Source organism: Schistocerca cancellata, chromosome 2 (genome assembly GCF_023864275.1).
Source record: "Schistocerca cancellata isolate TAMUIC-IGC-003103 chromosome 2, iqSchCanc2.1, whole genome shotgun sequence".
Classification (NCBI taxonomy): Eukaryota; Metazoa; Arthropoda; class Insecta; order Orthoptera; family Acrididae; genus Schistocerca; species Schistocerca cancellata.
In genome coordinates, this window is record NC_064627.1 from 29162103 (window position 1) to 29183286 (window position 21184).

Sequence of the window (21184 nt, forward strand, 5' to 3'; positions counted from 1 at the left end):
CTTATGGGATAACAGCAATCAGCCATTTTATAATGTTGCTTAAAATCCGTCTTGATTGCAAAAAATTTTTTTATTGTTCATATGACCGGTTTCGGTTCATTCAGAACCATCTTCAGATCTGATATTTCAGTTACAGGAGTAACCCGTCCAAATCCAGCAACTTTCACATGCTACGTCACATATGTGACGTAGCATGTGAAAGTTGCTGGAGTTACAGGAGTACAGGAGTAACCCGTCCAAATCCAGCAACTTTCACATATGTGACGTAGCATGTGAAAAAATTTTTATTATTCATATGACCGGTTTCGGTTCATCCAGAACCATCTTCAGATCTGATATTTCAGTTACAGGAGTAACCCGTCCAAATCCAGCAACTTTCACATATGTGACGTAGCATGTGAAAGTTGCTGGATTTGGACGGGTTACTCCTGTAACTGAAATATCAGATCTGAAGATGGTTCTGAATGAACCGAAACCGGTCATATGAATAATAAAAATTTTTTTTGCAATCAAGACGGATTTTAAGCAACATTATACTCCTCGAGTACCCGGCAAGTCGTGCAGTATCCGAAATGCTCTTGCCGAGGCTGTGGACAGTCACAATCTGCACTCGGTCAAACTCAGATAGATCAGGTGCCTTCCCCGGTCTACTCGCGGAGAGCAAGCTCACTGATACTACATGCAGCGTGCGTGAGTCTGACCAGCAGTCATTCCTCGACACATGACGCTGCTGTCGCCTGGTGGTGTTTATATCGATAATAGGTCGGTGGTCATAATGTTCTGGCTCATCTGTGTATTTTGTGATGTTTGGGCTAATGAACAATGTTTCAAAGCTGAAGAGGAAGACAACCACTTCAACTGAAGCTTCTTTATACCGCTTTTTGTTTATTTCTTTGCACCAAGTATTGAGATCTGTGACTATATTAGTGTAATATTGTGATAATTTCTACTTCTTGCCGGAAACCTCTTTTGGTACTTGACATACATTTCTGGTATCGCTTGGTACTACTTTTAATCTTTTCTATATGTTTTATATATTTTTGTAGCAGAATAAAGTTGCTTTTACCCGTTTACTTAACTGTGTACCATATTTTAATCGAAGGTTGGGGTGAAACTCAGTATATTTCACCTAACGAGGTTAGTAATTTTTATGCTGAGATGTTTTGTTTTGAGCTGTAACCTCACTAATTTCACATCGTTGAGTACATAATGGTCCTGAACTACCCTAATAGCCGAAAATGATTTGCGTGAATTTTTGATAAAGCACGCTCTTTTGTCCACCTTTCACCTATTTCATATTTGATATATTTAACGATTTGCTTGTTGACGAAGTTATTAAATCACAGATGGCTCAAATGGTTCAAATGGCTCTGAGCACAATGGGACTCAACATCTTAGGTCATAACTCCCCTAGAACTTTGAACTACTTAAACCTAACTAACCTAAGGACATCACACACACCCATGCCCGAGGCAGGATTCGAACCTGCGACCGTAGCAGTCCCGCGGTTCCGGACTGCAGCGACAGAACCGCACGGCCACTGCGGCCGGCTATTAAAACACAGATTTTTGTTAGTGAAAGCTCTATCTTTTCTCGACGTGTTGGTGAACACTACGTAGTTTGGGCTGTTCTAATAACTGTGTAATTTTTCTTCATTAGTGGTTGGACTACTGCGATTACGCTTTGTAGCCACCGCAAAGTGGTGAATAATTACTAAAAAGCTAACAAATAGGATACATTAACAAGTCGTCACGTATTTACAACGTGTCCGCTACAACCTATTGTTGATGATCCATTTTCCTTTTAAGTGCTTTACAGCAGACGTTTCGTGATAGCGTCCGATATCACAGATGGCCTATGCTGCTGCGAGAGAGGTGTAACAATAGTTATCATCGCACGCCAACGGAATTAAGAAAGTAATTTACTTAAGCTAAAACAATTGAAATAAGACGCCAACTTCAGAAATAAATTCTCAGAGAAATCTGTCACGTGATTTCTTAACCAGCACTGTACTGAGGTGTTCATATCGACATCTTTTTGGCAGCGCTGATGGGCAAGATGCTTTCTTCAACTGCAAGATCAAACGATAGTCACAAGGCGCTGCGTCAGGGCTATGAGCTGGGTGATGAAATTGTTCCGCTTGTTCGATACAATCAGATCATCAGTGCAAAGGGGCGCATGGGGTCCGGCATTGTCGTGCTGAAAAACGAAGTCTCTAATGGGCAGGCGACGCATTTTGTTTTGGAATGCTCGCAAGAATTTCTTTACGATCTCACAATAAATGTCTGCACTGTCTTTGCTTCCCAAACCATAGACAAATGAAAGTCCTTGCCTGTTCCCAAAAATATTGCAAATGTTTTTCCGTGATGGAACTGTTTGCTGGATTTCAGTTTTTTGGAGGATCGAGAATGCCTCCATTCCAAGAACTGTGTAACACGAACGACCCATGTTTTGTCACCCATTGACATTTTTGCAAAAAAAAGTTCTGTTCAGCACATGGTCTCTGGAGGAAAGTCATTGCACTGGCTGAAATTGCGTTAAAGAAACTAATAATAGTGTGTATTTCAGAAAATTTGTAGTAGGAATTAAAGTTCAGGGGCAAGAAATAAAATCTTTGAGGTTTGCTGGTGACACTGTAATTCTTTCAAAGGCAGGAAAGGACCTGGAAGTGCAGCTGATCGGAATGGACAGTGTCTTGAAAGGAGGATATAAGATGAACATCAACAAAAGCAAAATGAAGATAAAGGAATGTAGTCAAATGAAATCAAGTGATGCTGAGGGAATTAGAGTAGTGAATGAGACGCTTAAAGTAGTAAATGAATTTTGCTGTTTGCGGAGCAATATAACTGATGATGGTCGAAATAAAATGTAGACTGGCTATGGCAAGGAAAGCGTTTCTGAAGAGGAGTGGTTTGTTACCATCTAGTATAGAATTAGGTGTCAGAAAGTATTTTCAAAAAGTATTTGTATCGAGTTTAGCCACGTATTGAAGTCAAACATGTACGATAAATAGATTAGACAGGAAGAGAAGAGAAGCTTTCGAAAAGTGGTGCTACAGAAGAATGCCGAAGATTAGGTGGGTTGATCACGTAATTAATGTGGGGATACTGAATAGAATTGGGGCGAAGAGAAATTTGTGGCACAACATGACCAGGAGAAGGGATCGGTTGGTAGGACATGGTCTGAGGCATCAAGGGATCACCAATTTAGTACTGGAGGGAAGCATGGAGGGTAAAAACGGTAGAGGGAGACCAAGATGAATACACTAAGCAGATTGGGGAAGAGGTAAGTTGCAGTTGTTACTCGGAGATGAGGAAACTTGCACAGGAAGGAGTAGCATGGAGAGCTGCATCAAACCAGTCTCTGGACTGACGACCACAACAGATACTACATTCCAGACTCGGAAGCATTTTCTATCGGATCAGCCATTCACTCTACGTTAGAAAACCGTTGTAAAATTTACTTTGGCAGTAAGTTACAAAACAGGACGTTTCGGACTTTGTCTGGTAAGCGGTATACCCCATTGGAGATATAATAACTGTGATTAATAACGCGTAACGTATAAATTATGACTTTTTTTGAATAAATTTGGACTAATACTCTTCACGGTGATTTAGTAACAATGCAACGTTTTCCTCCCTCTAGTTTTCTAGGGTTAAGCTCACGTACGTAAACATTCACGCAAGCGGAAGCTGCCGTAATGGCGTGTGTGGAAAGCCACCATTAGAAGATACTTCGCGTGCATTTGCAAAGCTCAGGTGCCCATATTTCGAAACGGCTCTTACTTTTGCTACAATCCTCGTATTTAACTGGCGCTCTCATTATTCATAGGAATATAACTCGTATCTACTAACTTGAACATCAAGCTCAGTTATTAAAGGAGGTTGTAAAAAACATCTACACTGATGGACAGGTGGTTATCAGCAGAAGTCATCTCATTAGTAAAAGACGAATGAACCGTCTCTTTTGAATGTCAAATGTAAATTGTGAACTTTCTCCCAAGAGTGGCCTGTCGCCGAGGCTGTCAGAAAGGAATGTAGGTGAAACGCTGCTGGATGTTGTTCGAGCAATGGTTACGAGTAACACTGAAAAACTAATCTACAGAACTGTTTCCATCAGCGTATCGGCTGTGTGCACGTTCTCCATGTAATGGAAAGAAACTGAAATAAAAAAATAAATAAAAGGTAAATTTATCCTACGAAATATTTATTATACAGCTGCTGCAGGTTCTACATCGTTCTAAAATAAGAGAAACCGCACGCAGCTTTCAATACTAGAAAGTCTGAAAGTTTCTAGAACGTCATTCATGGTACGGGATATATACATCCGAAAATTTTAGTTTTTGTCATAAAATTGTGTACAAGGTTTTTCGCAACATTTTAGTTTTTCCCAGTAAGTACCTCAGTCTTTCGCTTTGTTTGCTGGAACACTCACGCTGAACAATCTTCTCTTTACCTTTCGTAATTTTTAGGCTATTTGCACCAAGTTTGTTTTCATTTTGCATCTTTATTATGAGCAGTCGAGTTGTGTTTTGATGAAAATAAAATAAATAATCTTATTCCTCGCCAACTGAAACATTTTTCTTGTACATAGTTATGAAATGTTTGTTTTTAGACACAAAAAAAATACCTTTCGTAATATTTAGGCTATTAGCACCAAGTTTGTTTTCATTTCGCATCTTTATTATGAGCAGTCGAGTTGTGTTTTGATGAAAATAAAATAAATATTCTTATTCCTCGCCAACTGAAACATTGTTCTTGTGCATAGTTATGAAATGTTTGTTTTTAGACACAAAAAAAATTCTCTGTGAGTCAGAATGGTGCACGAGGATTTGTAGCTCCTATTCTGATAATGGTTGTAAGTTAAGAAACCCGCCAGGATAGCAGCTTCCAGAACGGCGAGATGTGAATCAGTTAGGTGAACTAACGACGAGGGTCCGAGTGCCGTCCAGCCTAGGTTTTTAGGCGGTTTCCCACATCCGAAAGGGTGAATACCGGGTTGGTACCCAAGTCATTACCGGATGCACCATAATTTATCAAACTTTATCTAACATTTCGTAAGAATAACACAAAACGCAGACTATTCAGGCAACATATTCCGTTCTCGTGGGTAATGAGGTGGCGACATGAAGGGCATCCAGTTGACTCTTAAGCTAAGCATGCCAACTTTGTCAACAAACGTGGTGACCTAGCACCGAGACCACACAAAGAGACAAGAAGGAGAAGGAGAATACTAAGAAGAGGGCTTCAGTTAAGGAGATCTTTCTCTGTTACGAGAAAAAATAAATTTTCCCTTTTGAGAATCTTTCTTACCATCAACTGGGAATAAGCTGAAACAACCAAACCGCAAGAATTCTACATCATCCAGCTATATAAGGAAAAGTGCTGTATTTAATTATAAGCATTTTCTAGGGGACATCTAATTCAGTGTTTTATAAATATGTTTAGTAAATGGATTTGAGTACCTGTATTACACTGAGGTGATGAAAGCCATGGCATACCTTCTAATACGGCTTCAGACCTCCCCTTGCCCGGTGTAGTGCAGCAGTTCGACGTGGCATGGACTCAACAGGTCGCTGGAATTCTCCTGCAGAAATATTGGGCCATGCTGCCTCTGTAGGCACACACTTACGAAAGTCTTCCAGGTGCTGGATTTTCTGCACCACCTAACCACTCGATTACCTCCCATAAACTATTCATGGAATTAATGTCGGGTGATGTGGGTGGTCACATCATTCGCTTGAACTGTCCACAATGTTCTTCAAACGAATTGCGAAGTGGTCCGGTGACATGGCGCCATGTGACTCATAAAAATTCCATCGTGGTGTGGGGACATGATGTCCCTGAATTGCAGCAAATAGTCTCCAAATAACCAAAACAACCAAAATAATCCCGTCAATGATCGTTTCAGTTGGACCAGAAGACACGATCCATTCAAAGTAAACACACTCCACATAATTATGGAGACACCACCATCATGCGCAGTGTCTTGCTGACACCGGAGTTACGTAGCTTCGATGGGGTATGTGCCACACTCTAAACCTATCATCAGCTATTATCAACTGATATTGGGACTCATCTAACCAGGCCACGGTTTTACAGTCGTCTAGAGTCCAACCGATACGGCCACCAGCCCAGCAGAGGCGCTGCAGGCGATGTCGTGTTGTTAGCAAAGGAACACGCGTCAGCAAATACACTCCTGGAAATGGAAAAAAGAACACATTGACACCGGTGTGTCAGACCCACCATACTTGCTCCGGACACTGCGAGAGGGCTGTACAAGCAATGATCACACGCACGGCACAGCGGACACACCAGGAACCGCGGTGTTGGCCGTCGAATGGCGCTAGCTGCGCAGCATTTGTGCACCGCCGCCGTCAGTGTCAGCCAGTTTGCCGTGGCATACGGAGCTCCATCGCAGTCTTTAACACTGGTAGCATGCCGCGACAGCGTGGACGTGAACCGTATGTGCAGTTGACGGACTTTGAGCGAGGGCGTATAGTGGGCATGCGGGAGGCCGGGTGGACGTACCGCCGAATTGCTCAACACGTGGGGCGTGAGGTCTCCACAGTACATCGATGTTGTCGCCAGTGGTCGGTGGAAGGTGCACGTGCCCGTCGACCTGGGACCGGACCGCAGCGACGCACGGATGCACGCCAAGACCGTAGGATCCTACGCAGTGCCGTAGGGGACTGCACCGCCACTTCCCAGCAAATTAGGGACACTGTTGCTCCTGGGGTATCGGCGACGACCATTCGCAACCGTCTCCATGAAGCTGGGCTACGGTCCCGCACACCGTTAGGCCGTCTTCCGCTCACGCCCCAACATCGTGCAGCCCGCCTCCAGTGGTGTCGCGACAGGCGTGAATGGAGGGACGAATGGAGACGTGTCGTCTTCAGCGATGAGAGTCGCTTCTGCCTTGGTGCCAATGATGGTCGTATGCGTGTTTGGCGCAGTGCAGGTGAGCGCCACAATCAGGACTGCATACGACCGAGGCACACAGGGCCAACACCCGGCATCATGGTGTGGGGAGCGATCTCCTACACTGGCCGTACACCACTGGTGATCGTCGAGGGGACACTGAATAGTGCACGGTACATCCAAACCGTCATCGAACCCATCGTTCTACCATTCCTAGACCGGCAAGGGAACTTGCTGTTCCAACAGGACAATGCACGTCCGCATGTATCCCGTGCCACCCAACGTGCTCTAGAAGGTGTAAGTCAACTACCCTGGCCAGCAAGATCTCCGGATCTGTCCCCCATTGAGCATGTTTGGGACTGGATGAAGCGTCGTTTCACGCGGTCTGCACGTCCAGCACGAACGCTGCTCCAACTGAGGCGCCAGGTGGAAATGGCATGGCAAGCCGTTCCACAGGACTACATCCAGCATCTCTACGATCGTCTCCATGGGAGAATAGCAGCCTGCATTGCTGCGAAAGGTGGATATACACTGTACTAGTGCCGACATTGTGCATGCTCTGTTGCCTGTGTCTATGTGCCTGTGGTTCTGTCAGTGTGATCATGTGATGTATCTGACCCCAGGAATGTGTCAATAAAGTTTCCCCTTCCTGGGACAATGAATTTACGGTGTTCTTATTTCAATTTCCAGGAGTGTATGTGTGAATTTCTAAGGGACCAAACTGCTGGGGTCATCGGTCCCTAGACGTACACACTAATTAAACAAACTAAACTAAATGATGCTAAGAACAAGACATAAAGCCACTCCCGAGGGAGGAATCGAACCTTTTCTTTTCTTTATATGTCAACGATATTTCGTCGGTTCTGTCCTCCTGTAAATATCATTTCTATGCCGACGACCTCCAACTCTACCTAAGCGTCAGACCTGAAGACGTAAACACTGCAATCGCTCAGATGAATGATGATCTGTCTTCAGTAGTGACATGGGCGAAAAACCTGGGGCTTAAACTAAATGCAAAAAAGACGCAAGTAATCTTAATAGCCCATCAGAAATTAGTAAGTTCAGATTTCCGCGAACGGCTACCTCCTATTCTGCTCGACGGTACTCCAATACCATATCAGAAAACAGTGAAGAACTTGGGTGTAACTTTGGATGAGCATCTCAACTGGGCGGAGAATACAGTCGCAGTGTGCCGAAAGACGTCTGCTTGTCTCTATGCTCTGAAAAAGTTTCGGAACATATTTCCACAGGACTTGAAACGCCAGCTCGTGCAAGCACTCGTTCTACCGAACCTCCACTATTGTGATGTGATTCAGCAAGGCACCAGTAGTGAAGACAAATGACGGCTAGAGCTAACCATGAATGCCTGTGCGCGTTACACCTGCAACATTCGCCGATATGATCATGTTAGTGCTTCATACTCCGAGCTAGGGTGGCTGCGGCCGGACAAATTGCGTGACTACCACACTCTATGTCTACTTCACAGACTCCTCGTCGCGCAAGCACCCCAGTACCTTGTTTCAGAGATTAAAAACCTGTCATGCCATCATAATCGAAACACAAGGTCACTCTTATTTCGTATCCTAACTGTGCCCACTCACAAAACAAAAACTTTTGCAAACTCTTTCTCAGTTGCCGCTGTCCGCCTCTGGAACAAACTGCCCCTTACCTTACGCAGAATTCAATCTCCTGCTGCTTTTAAGATGAAGTTGAAGCATTTCCTACTATCATCTTCATAAAGTTCTCCACAAAATTAATGTACCAGGCCAATCCTCTCATCCGTCAAATAGCAAAGATAGCGTCTCCTATCTTGCTCCTGAGATGCAATCCTCTTCATCTATCTCTATTAGCCACGCAATCTTCTTTTCCTTTATATTTCCTTAATTATGTTTCATCATGTCTCTCTATTCTTCTCGTCCCTTCACCATGAGTCTCCCTCATACTCCCTGCTGCCAGCACTCCTATCTAAAATTTGTCTCTTCAGTAATGTCTAATTATAACAGTACTTATGACCTACGTATATAAACTCTATATGTATGTATTTCTAATTGTTTATTTCACTTTTTGTACTAGATGTAGTTTAACATGCCTACTAAAACGTATGAATGTAAAATAAGTAGAATGCCTGGTTAGATGTAAGAGAGGGCCTGATGGCCCTAATCTTGCCAGGTTAAATAAATCATTAAATAAATAAATAAATAAACCTCCGGTGGGAGGGGCCGCCCAATCCGTGACATGGTGCCTCAAACAGCGCGATCTCTCCGCGCGGCCGAATACACGTCAGGCTTCTTTCGCCATAGCCCATTAATGCTAAATTTCGCCTCACTGTTCTAACGGATACACTCGTCGTACGTTCCACCTTAATTTCTGCGTTTGTTTCAAGCTATGTTGCTTGTCTTTTAGCAATGACAACTCTACACAAACACCGTTGCTCCCGGTCGTTGGATGAAGGCCGTTGGACACTGCTTTGTCTGTGGTGAGAGGTACTGCCTGACATCTGATACTCTTAACACTGTGGATCTCGGAATACTGAATCCTCTAACGATTTCCAAAATGGAGTGTCTCATGCGTCTATCTTCAACTACCATTTCGCGCTAGAAGTCTGTTAGCGGTACTTCCCGCCGTGCGGCCTTAATCACCCCAGAAACCTTGTCACATGAATCACGTGACTCAAAAGACATCTTCCGCCAACGTACTGCCATCTTTACCTTACGTAAGCGACATTACCACCACTGTGTTTGTGCATATCGCTATACACTGTCTTTCGTAACTTCAGTGTAATTACTCTAGCGACAACAATTAAAAAATGTTCAAATGTGTGTGAAATCGTATGGGACTTAACTGCTCAGGTCATCAGTCCCTGAGCTTACACACTACTTAACCTAAATTATCCTAAAGACAAACACACACACCCATGCCCGAGGGACGACTCGAACCTCTGCCGGGATCAGCCCCACAGTCCGTAACTGCAGCGCCTTAGACCGCTCGGCTAATTCCATGTGGCCGATAACAAATGCTTAAGAGACTCTACGATTTGGTGAAGTGTCAAATGTGGTTGTTCCTGTGCTGGTACACTCAGATACAAGACCTGCATACCATCATATGCGTTAATTGGAGATACAAAACATAATACTAACAGATTGTCTCAATTGGTTTATCGATACTTTTACTCAATCTTTTATTCCTTGTTTTACCGATTCACTGTTTCCCCGCACGACTATCATATTCAAGGCACAGTACTCTAAAATTCTCCTACTGTTAGTAATATCTTACCAACACCGCAACATTGAAATCTTCAGAATATATCCAAGAAAAGTGTTACCTGCATCCTTTCGATGCTATTACTCATCTTCATTCTTTTTTCTTTATTAGCATTCAGTGTTTCATTTTACATAATAATAAAGTACTTCGATGAGTTTAACTTACTTTCAAATGAATACTCTAGGTTTCACTGTAACATTTCTGTGTAATTATTCATATTAATTCTCAATATGTAAAGTAAAGAATGTGACTGTTACAACTAATCCACAAAAACAAACCAAAAGCAACATTTTATGAACACTTCGTGTAATAATCCTGAAATGTGAAATGAACTGAACATGATAGGTTAAGACAAGTGCAAATTCCAGCAAAGACTATAAACAAAGACAGTAAAGCCTCTACAATCAACAAGTGACAGCTAAGTTGGGAACAACGAAGGTATCACGGAGGGGATGTCACAGCCAACTTCGGCAGAACTACAAACGGCTCAAAACGGATATTAGAGGACAGATCTTGGCCCGAGTGTAGTATACGTCAAAAGTCTCCACAGAGATAGTGGTAAACACTACCCACAGGTGGAGGATAAACAATTAATTAAAAAGTACAGATTATGAAGACGGATAATGTGAATGTATACGTTATTGGCAATAACCATGTCAAATCACAACTCATGAAAAGTGAGGGAGCCAATCAGTTAAAAGACGAAAAAGTATTTGAGTTGTGTGTATTCCCACACATATGGTGAAAAAATATGCATAGTCACGGATGCTGAAATTTTGTTAGTGGGCGAGGACATATTGAAAGTAATTGTATTATAAAGATAAAGAGCTTTTCGAATGGATTTTAGCAAACTGAAATATAAATGTTTTGGAAACATAAAACTTGTCTGTTAGCCTTCGACATACCAACATTACCAGCAATTATGTTTATTGTTGAAATGCGCTATTCTGGGGAATAGTTTATAGCCACCATGATACAATATTTCAAATGCCTATGCTACAGCCACACAGGCAACAACGCAGTGGATAGATAAGACCCAAAAGATGTCCTGGATGACACATATAACAGACGTTCCAATCTCCGTCCTCTGTACGTATTTACTGCCAATAAAATAATGTATCCACGGACAGAATATGCCGTGACTATACCAGAAGGAAATTGTTACAAGAAATGTTGTTATTGCCTTTAGTCTGAAGACTGGTTTGATGCTGCTCTCCAAGGTACTCTATCCTGTGCGAAACACTTCACCTCCGACTAACTACTACAACCTATATTCTTCTGAATATGTTTATTCCTCTCTTGATCTCACTCTACAATTTTTACCCTCCACGCTTCCCTCCAATACCAAACTGGTGATCCCTTGATGCCTCACAACGTGTCCTACCAACCGTTCTCCTAGTCAAGTTGTGCCACAAATTCCCCTTCTCCGCAATTCTATTCAGTACCTCCTCATTAGTTATGTAATCTACCCATCTAATTCTCAGCATTCTTCTGTAGCACCACATTTCGAAATTTTCTATTCTCTTCTTGTCTAAACTGTTTATCATCTATGTTTCACTTCCTTACATGTCTACACTCCAGTAAAGTACTTTCAGGAAATACTTCCTAACTCTTAATCTATTTTCCATATTAAGAAATTTATCTTTTCCGGAAATGCTTTCCTTGCCACTGCCAGTCTACATTTTATATCCTCTCTGATTTGGTCATCATCACTTATTTTGCTGCCCTCAGAGTAAAATTCATCTACTACTTTACGTTTCTCGTTTCCTAAGCTAATGCCCTCTGAATCACCAGATTTAATTCGACTGCGTTTCATTATACTTGTTTTGTTCTTGTTGAAGTTCCTCTTATATCATCCTTTCAAGATCATTTTCATTCCGTTCAACTGCTCTTCAGAGTCCTTTGCTGTCTCTGACAGAATCAGAATGTAATCGGCAAACATCAGACTTTTTATTTGTTTTCCCTGAACTTTAAATCCTACTCCAAATTTCTCTTTGGTTTCTTTTCCTTCTCAATCACTCAACGGCTATAATAACATCGGGGATAGGCCACAACACTTTGTAACTCTCTTCTCAGCCACTGTTCGCTTTCAAACCTCTCTCCTCTCTTTTTACCGTCTCCTTAATTCGTTTTTGTACAACCCGTAAACAGCCTCCCGGTATTTCACCCCTGCCTTCTTCAGAATTTGAAAGAGAGTATTCCAGTCAACATTGTTAAAAGCTATAAACGTATAGGTTACCTCAACCTATAAGTGGTACCATCAGTATTCCGTAACGTGTTCCTACCATTCTGCGGAATCCAAACTGATTTTCCCCGAAGTCGATTCCTATCAGTTTTCCATTCTTCTCTATAGAATTCGTGTTAATGTTTAGCAACCATGACTTATTAAACTGATAGCTCGGAAATTTTCACATGTGTCGCCAGCGCTTCCTTTCGAACTGCAACATTACATTTTTCTTGAAGTATGAGGCTATGTCGCCAGTCTTGTATATCTTGCACACGAGACGGTAGATTTTTGTCATGCCTGCGTCACCCAAGACAATAGTAGTTCCGATGGAATATCATCTTCTCCCGAGATCCTGTTTCGACTTAGATCTTTCAGAGTTCTGTCAAATCCTTTTCGCAGTATCATATCTACCATCTCTTCTTCATCTACTTGCACTTCCCTTTCTATAAACTGCCTTGAAGTTCATCTCCGTGTACAGACCCTCTATATACTCCTTCAACCTTTCAGCTTCCCGTTCTTTGCTTACAAGAAAGAGCTACCAACAGTAACGCATCCTATAATGAATCAAGCAACAGGTTAAGGTCAAACAGCTACGCCACTGTAGCATAGCATCCATTATGACATAATGTACCAGACAATACGGTTCTGATGCACTGGCGAATAAAAAAAAAGGAAGAATTTTCTCTACTGAAGAGAATGGGCGAGGCGAACCAAGAATTGAATGTAAGACTATAACCATGGCCTAGAGGAACCAACCCATTTCACTCCGCGGCAGAAAAGAACAATAAACACGCGCACTTTGAAATGGGAATATATGTCGGTCAGCTCACGTACTACTTCAAGGATCAGTAATACAGTCAATAACTTGAAACTGTATACTGCTTCAGCTCTCTAAGACACCACCTACAGACGATCACATATTAGTGGACGTGACGTCAGTTCAAAATTGGCGGATATGGAGCAAACGTAATCTACAGCAGATGGAAATACAGGGTGTTCGGAAGTTCCTGTTACAAACTTCTAGAAATTGTAGAGGAAAATGCGTACATAATATTCTGAAAATGAACCCATGTCCGGAGCCGACCGCTGTGTCAGAGCGCTTCTATGCGCTTCAGTCCGCAACCGCGCAGCTGCTACGGTTGCAGGTTCGAATCCTGCCTCGGGCATGGATGTGTGTGATGTCTTTAGGTTTGTTAGGTTTAAGTAGTTTTAAGTCTAGGGGACTCACGACGCCAGATGTTAAGTCCCGTAGTGCTTAGAGCCATTTGAATCATTTTGGAACCCATGTCCGGAAACGTACCATTTCCGTTCTACGACGGTTTCAATTCAGATGTTACGTGATCCAGTTCTGCTTGTAGAACGGAATTAGACGTGACTCAGTACAGTTATTTGGTAATAATTTGAAATGAAGCGTAATGAAACCCACATATATCGCTTAAGCACATTTACTTGTATTAAAACTTACACATTATTTTCTGGACGTACTATGCCCTGGATTGTTTTTTTGTTTTGGAATAATGCAAACACGTAATGTGGAAATGACTATTCTGTGCGAAGAATCTCAATTTGCATCTCGATTATGTTTCCCCATAAATATGGGTGTCCCTCTATAGCTGGTTGAGTCACCTCAAATGTCGGTGGAAGGTAAGGGCACACAATCACCATATGAACCATATCTAGCAAAGAATTCCAGCTTAGATCCTACCTATGGGTTGTTGAACAGTATTACATATTTCGAAAACCAATTAAATAAATCATCAACGTCAGATAAACGGAACAATACCCACGTCAACCAAATCATCTTTGCAATGATAAAATGGATTTTCCCCGGCTATTCAGATATTACTGCGTCTTCAAGGGTTAGACTGATGATGTGGCACACTAAGACGAGTTAGGGAAACCACTACAGCCGTGCACTGCATAGTCACCCACCTGTTGGAGCCACCGTACTTGATGGCTGTGGTCGCAGCCCAGGCAGCGGTCATCAACACTGGGACGCCCCAGCCCAGCAGCGAGTACACGAGCAGGTACGAGCCCTCTTGGAACATCGTAACTGCAACACACACAGTCCTATCCGTCAGTCGGGATGAGTACACTCATACACACCATACCTCCTCCCGACCCCATCAGGGTTTCTCTCCATGGTGAAAGTGGCGACGTGTCCTAGCATGGACTGAATGTGATAGTAGGGTGGTTAGAGAGCCATCCAGATTCACGACCTATCAACGCCTGCTGATCACTCACGAGCCTTGGTCCAAAGCTTATAAATTTTGTCCTATTTCGTCCGACGGGATATGGGCTGATTCTGCTCTTCTTGCGCATCCTAAGTTCGACTTCCGCAACAATGGCTAGTACAGGGTTATTACAAATGATTGAAGCGATTTCACAGCTCTACAATAACTTTATTATTTGAGATATTTTCACAATGCTTTGCACACACATACAAAAACTCAAAAAGTTTTTTAGGCATTCACAAATGTTCGATATGCGCCCCTTTAGTGATTCGGCAGACATGAAGCCGATAATCAAGTTCCTCCCACACTCGGCGCAGCATGTCCCCATCAATGAGTTCGAAAGCATCGTTGATGCGAGCTCGCAGTTCTGGCACGTTTCTTTGTAGAGGAGGTTTAAACACTGAATCTTTCACATAACTCCACAGAAAGAAATCGCATGGGGTTAAGTCGGGAGAGCGTGGAGGCCATGACATGAATTGCTGATCATGATCTCCACCACGACCGATCCAACGGTTTTCCAATCTCCTGTTTAAGAAATGCCGAACATCATGATGGAAGTGCGGTGGAGCACCATCCTGTGGTACGTTTAGCTCCCTGCTTGCTTTATTCGTCGACTTCCGCGGGCTACGCGTGAAACTTGCCCGCACGCGTTCAACCGTTTCTTCGCTCACTGCAGGACGACCCGTTGATTTCTCCTTACAGAGGCATCCAGACGCTTTAAACTGCGCAAACCATCGCCGAATGGAGTTAGCATTTGGTGGATCTTTGTTGAACTTCGTCCTGAAGTGTCGTTGCACTGTTATGACTGCCTGATGTGAGTGCATTTCAAGCACGACATACGCTTTCTCGGCTCCTGTCGCCATTTTGTCTCACTGCGCTCTCGAGCGCTCTGGCTGCAGAAACCTGAAGTGCGGCTTCAGCCGAACAAAACTTTATGAGTTTTTCTACGTATCTTTAGTGTGTCGTGACCATATGTCAATGAATGGAGCTACAGTGAATTTATGTAATCGCTTCAATCATTTGTAATAGCCCTGTATGTGGTCTAAAGACACACCGCTAACCGGACCGTTGCCCACTGCTACACGATTGACCTGAGTCGTAACATTATGAGCACCTGCGGATTGGTCCTTCTTTGGAACGCACTACAGCATTGAGTCGACAAGCCTCGGTAGGTTTTCGAATGCATGTGTCACCATATCTCTACACAGAGAGGACCAGATTCCCGTCAATTACAGGTCTCTCGCACGATAACATCCCAGGTGTGTTCGTGAGACGTTCAAATCTGGAGAACAACTTATCTGAGTGAACAAGACGTCAACGAAAATTCATTATCATGCTCGCTGAATCAGTGCAGTACAATTGTGGCCTTCTGATAGCGGCATATAACCTCCTAAAAGCACAGTCATCGAGCTTATGTAGCACAAAACGTGATTCTGCCCATCAGGAGACAACTTTACATTGATTTGCGGTCCGATCTTAAGGAACCTGTCTACACCACAACCATACTTGATACTGTCGTTTGGTCAACATAGAATACGTACTGGTCACCATCTGTGTAGCCCCTAGCTGAACAATGTGTACTGAACTGTGTGCTTATAAAGACTTGTGCCTCCACCAGAACTGTACTCTGCTGCTGTATCTGCCACCGATAGCCACCTATTCTGCTTTATACACTCCTGGAAATGGAAAAAAGAACACATTGACACCGGTGTGTCAGACCCACCATACGTGCTCCGGACACTGCGAGAGGGCTGTACAAGCAATGATCACACGCACGGCACAGCGGACACACCAGGAACCGCGGTGTTGGCCGTCGAATGGCGCTAGCTGCGCAGATGATGATGATGATGAAGTTTGGTTTGTGGGGCGCTCAACTGCGTGGTTATCAGCGCCCGTACAATGTCCCAACCTTTGCTCAGTCCAATTTCGCCACTTTCCTGGATGATGATGAAATGATGAGGACAACACAAACACCCAGTCATCTCGAGGCAGGTGAAAATCCCTGACCCCGCCGGGAATCGAACCCGGGACCCCGTGAGCTGCGCACCATTTGTGCACCGCCGCCGTCAGTGTCAGCCAGTTTGCCGTGGCATACGGAGCTCCATCGCAGTCTTCAACACTGGTAGCATGCCGCGACAGCGTGGACGTGAACCGTATGTGCAGTTGACGGACTTTGAGCGAGGGCGTATAGTGGGCATGCGGGAGGCCGGGTGGACGTACCGCCGAATTGCTCAACACGTGGGGCGTGAGGTCTCCACAGTACATCGATGTTGTCGCCAGTGGTCGGCGAAAGGTGCACGTGCCCGTCGACCTGGGACCGGACCGCAGCGACACACGGATGCACGCCAAGACCGTAGGATCCTACGCAGTGCCGTAGGGGACCGCACCGCCACTTCCCAGCAAATTAGGGACACTGTTGCTCCTGGGGTATCGGCGACGACCATTCGCAACCGTCTCCATGAAGCTGGGCTACGGTCCCGCACACCGTTAGGCCGTCTTCCGCTCACGCCCCGACATCGTGCAGCCCGCCTCCAGTGGTGTCGCGACAGGCGTGAATGGAGGGACGAATGGAGACGTGTCGTCTTCAGCGATGAGAGTCGCTTCTGCCTTGGTGCCAATGATGGTCGTATGCGTGTTTGGCGCCGTGCAGGTGAGCGCCACAATCAGGACTGCATACGACCGAGGCACACAGGGCCAACACCCGGCATCATGGTGTGGGGAGCGATCTCCTACACTGGCCGTACACCACTGGTGATCGTCGAGGGGACACTGAATAGTGCACGGTACATCCAAATCGTCATCGAACCCATCGTTCTACCATTCCTAGACCGGCAAGGGAACTTGCTGTTCCAACAGGACAATGCACGTCCGCATGTATCCCGTGCCACCCAACGTGCTCTAGAAGGTGTAAGTCAACTACCCTGGCCAGCAAGATCTCCGGATCTGTCCCCCATTGAGCATGTTTGTGACTGGATGAAGCGTCGTCTTACGCCGTCTACACGTCCAGCACGAACGCTAGTCCAACTGAGGCGCCAGGTGGAAATGGCATGGCAAGTCGTTCCACAGGACTACATCTAGCATCTCTACGATCGTCTCCATGGGAGAATAGCAGCCTGCATTGCTGCGAAAGGTGGATATACACTGTACTAGTGCCGACATTGTGCATGCTCTGTTGCCTGTGTCTATGTGCCTGTGGTTCTGTCAGTGTGATCATGTGATGTATCTGACCCCAGGAATGTGTCAATAAAGTTTCCCCTTCCTGGGACAATGAATTCACGGTGTTCTTATTTCAATTTCCAGGAGTGTACATTCAAAGAGCGACGTATATGATATGTAATGCCGTTTGCTAATGGTTTTAAAGTCCTTGAACCAGTTTTCGTAGATTTCAGATTATAATTAAAATGCACCTACTCACAGAGGTCTAGTGTGACTGTAATTATTGTGTGACAGGGAAACTTCTCAGACATGTTAATCAGTTAATGCAGAACTGATTTACGCTAGGAAATCCAATTTTTGCTGCAGGTTGCAAATCTGCCACTGTACACTGTAGGAGGTGAGGCTATAAAGTAGTGAGACTGATGTGAAAAAGAAGTTGCTTACCGTTTCAGTCAAGTTTAGTGTTGTCTTCTTCAAAGTGGTTCCCTTCTGATTGCACACACTTTTTCCAGCGCTTCTGCCATTGATGGTAACATTTCTGGAACTCATCTTCTGTAATATAGTTCAAGTCCCTCGTCACAGGTTTTCGGATATCTTGTGCTGTTTGTAAACGGTGTCCTCTGACCGCCGTTTTTACTCTTGGAAATAGAAAAAAGTCGCACGGAGCGATATCTGGTGAATAAAGTTGCTGTGGTAGTACTGAAATTTGTTTTCAGGTTAAAAATTGCTGTACTGACAGAGGAGTATGGGATGGTGCATTATCGTGCTGCAGAATCCAATTATCGGCAATGTTGGCGTTGATAAGAAGAACTCTTTTACGAAGTCTTGCTAAAATTTCTTTGTAGGAATATTGGTTAACTGTTTGTCCAGGAGGCACCCACTCTTTTGACATCCGTCCATGTGGTTGATGGTCGTCCATTGCTGTTTCCATCTTCAATACTCGTTCTGCCTTCACTAAACATTTTATGCCAACGAAAAACTTGAGATCTTGACATAACCTCCTCTCCAAAAGCCTTCTTAAGCTTAACGTAAGGTGACGTCGTGTTTTCACCCAATTTAAAGCAAAAAGAAATGGCATGCCGTTGCGCAATATTATGCGGTTCCATTTCCGTGACGAGAGACACAAACACGTGTTAACTTATTACAGCACAACTCACGACTGAGCAGTTGCATCGACGTGCCACTTCGACTAGAAGCAGCTTACAGACCAACGTCAAAGATATTTTGCCTACGCAGGACTGCAGGGTTGCCACATCTTGCAAAGAAAAACAGTCTCATTACTTTATTGTCGCACCTCGTATGTCGATATGACTTCTATGCTTTCATTTGACAAGCAATAAGGTGAGTGAAAAACATAGCTACAGAGAAACTGTTACCTTAATATAGCATACATATAGTGCAGCAACGGAAACATCATGAACAACAGAAAAGTTCTGCATTTGCTCATCGGTTTTTGGCATAGATCAAAGTTGATGACGCGCCCTGGCAATATTCATTGAAGGGGCCAGGCCCATTTTACAGTACAGGGTGCAGCCAGTACACAGAACTGCCTAATTTGGGTTTTCCTTAATCCCTATGTTAAAACGAAGAGGCATTGCACTCGCCGTATGTGACTGGTGTGGACTTGGGAGCACCTTCATTGTCGGTCCAGCCTTCTTTGAAGGGAATACACCAAGAAGGCCTGTCAGACACCGTGACGCCTTCGCCTTATCGAGACCTCCTTGTACAACATGTGATACCTGCTTCGGAAAAGCGCAGTTGTGTGGAAGCCAATGTTTTAATGCAGAATGCGGCAACATCTTATCTCTTTTTCCCTGTGAAATATCTGCTTAATCCAACCTTCTACGAAAGTGGTATATCCAGAAATTTTCCAAATGATGAACTGCGAGATCACCTGATCTGAATGCAGCTTAGCGGTATCAAAAATAACGCGTTTGCCAGGGACACGTTCGGTCTCTGCTAGCTCCGATGGCCGCTGTACAGGAACGTGTTGCTCCTATTGTACGGGAACTGCTGCGAGCAGGTGTTGATCAGGTCGCTGTACGGATACAGCATCTCGTCCAACAAATAGTGTAAGCTGCGTTTAATAATAAAATCTAAATTATGCCTTTCTCACGTGTTTGACCTTTCCTTCCATTGCCCCGTCCCTAATCCATTAGACGTGGAAACATTTTTATGCCTCTTTCTTACTTTCACAGCGCCAGATCTTCATCTGATGATCAGAACTGTAACTAATTATGTTTCAGTGTAAATCGGTTCCGCATTAACGCACTAGAATATCTACCAAGTTTCGATGCTGTAAGACTGGACATATCTGAGTAGTCGCACTTTAATTACAACCACCTGGTACTTACGAAAGCAGCAGGCGAACTGCCGACGACCTTCGCCGTTACAGAGGTGTTTGTTCTCACGCAGGAGGCCGTAACAAGCTACCCTCTGTCAAAGTCGATTATGTCAGTGGATTTCGCCATTTGCGGGGCGTATCCTCACTAGAACGATACCGCATTTGTCCCTGCTCCAGTTATGCATTTCCCTTACCATGTCGCGTGCAATCCTACCTTGCATCATTCAGTTCCGAGGTGGGTAATGATCACAATAAATGGCTCGATTGCATATCACTACTACAGCAGCTCCAGTTCAGTTGCTCTTGAATCTGTACAGTTAAGTGACGTTCGCAGTCTAAATTCATTGCAGTCTGTCGAAACTTGACAGTTTGAGTTTTTTTAAACATATAGTTTAAATCCTCGGTAGCTGTTATGCTAGGGGAAACCGGGGCAAGGTGAACACCTTAAGCAATAAAGCGCTGCAGCTGACACATCGTTCAGACCTATTGTCTACTACTTCACCACTGGAACTATTGTGACGTCTCTAATTAATGGCAAATTAATTAGAATGATATGCACTTAACAAAGAACATTTATCACAGGTAGTGTATTGAAACTTTAGATATCTAGGTGGCATTTGAAGGGCTTATTACAATAGTGGTACAAGACCATTTTTGTTCATTCTGAGATACTGAGTCCTAAAGTTAAATGAGCGCTGAAAAATCTGCAGTTGAGATACCAGAAATATTCAAGTATATAAGTGAATATTTCTGGTATCTCAACTGCAGATATTTCAGCGCTCATTTAACTTTAGGGCTCTGTACCTCAAAATGAACAAAAATGTACTTGTAACACTATTGAAATAAGCCCTTCATATAAATATTCTATAAACTGGTAATAAGGAGAAGACGTAATAGTATCTCTCTCCTATGGCTCTGAGCACTATGCGAATTAACTCTGAGGTCATCAGTCGCCTAGAACTTAGAACTAATTAAACCTAACTAACCTAAGGACAACACACACATCCATGCCCGAGGCAGGATTCGAACCTGCGACTGTAGC

General features: G+C 43.9%; 1 protein-coding gene across 1 annotated transcript in view; it reads right to left on the bottom strand.

The window, feature by feature from the left end:
• Positions 1-21184, bottom strand: part of LOC126150417 (PDF receptor-like) — a 435326-nt gene that overhangs the window by 67978 nt on the left and 346164 nt on the right. The window contains exon 8 of the mRNA XM_049915876.1: positions 14341-14461. Within this exon, the coding sequence (XP_049771833.1) occupies positions 14341-14461 (121 nt within the window). The remainder of the gene's footprint in view (positions 1-14340; positions 14462-21184) is intronic.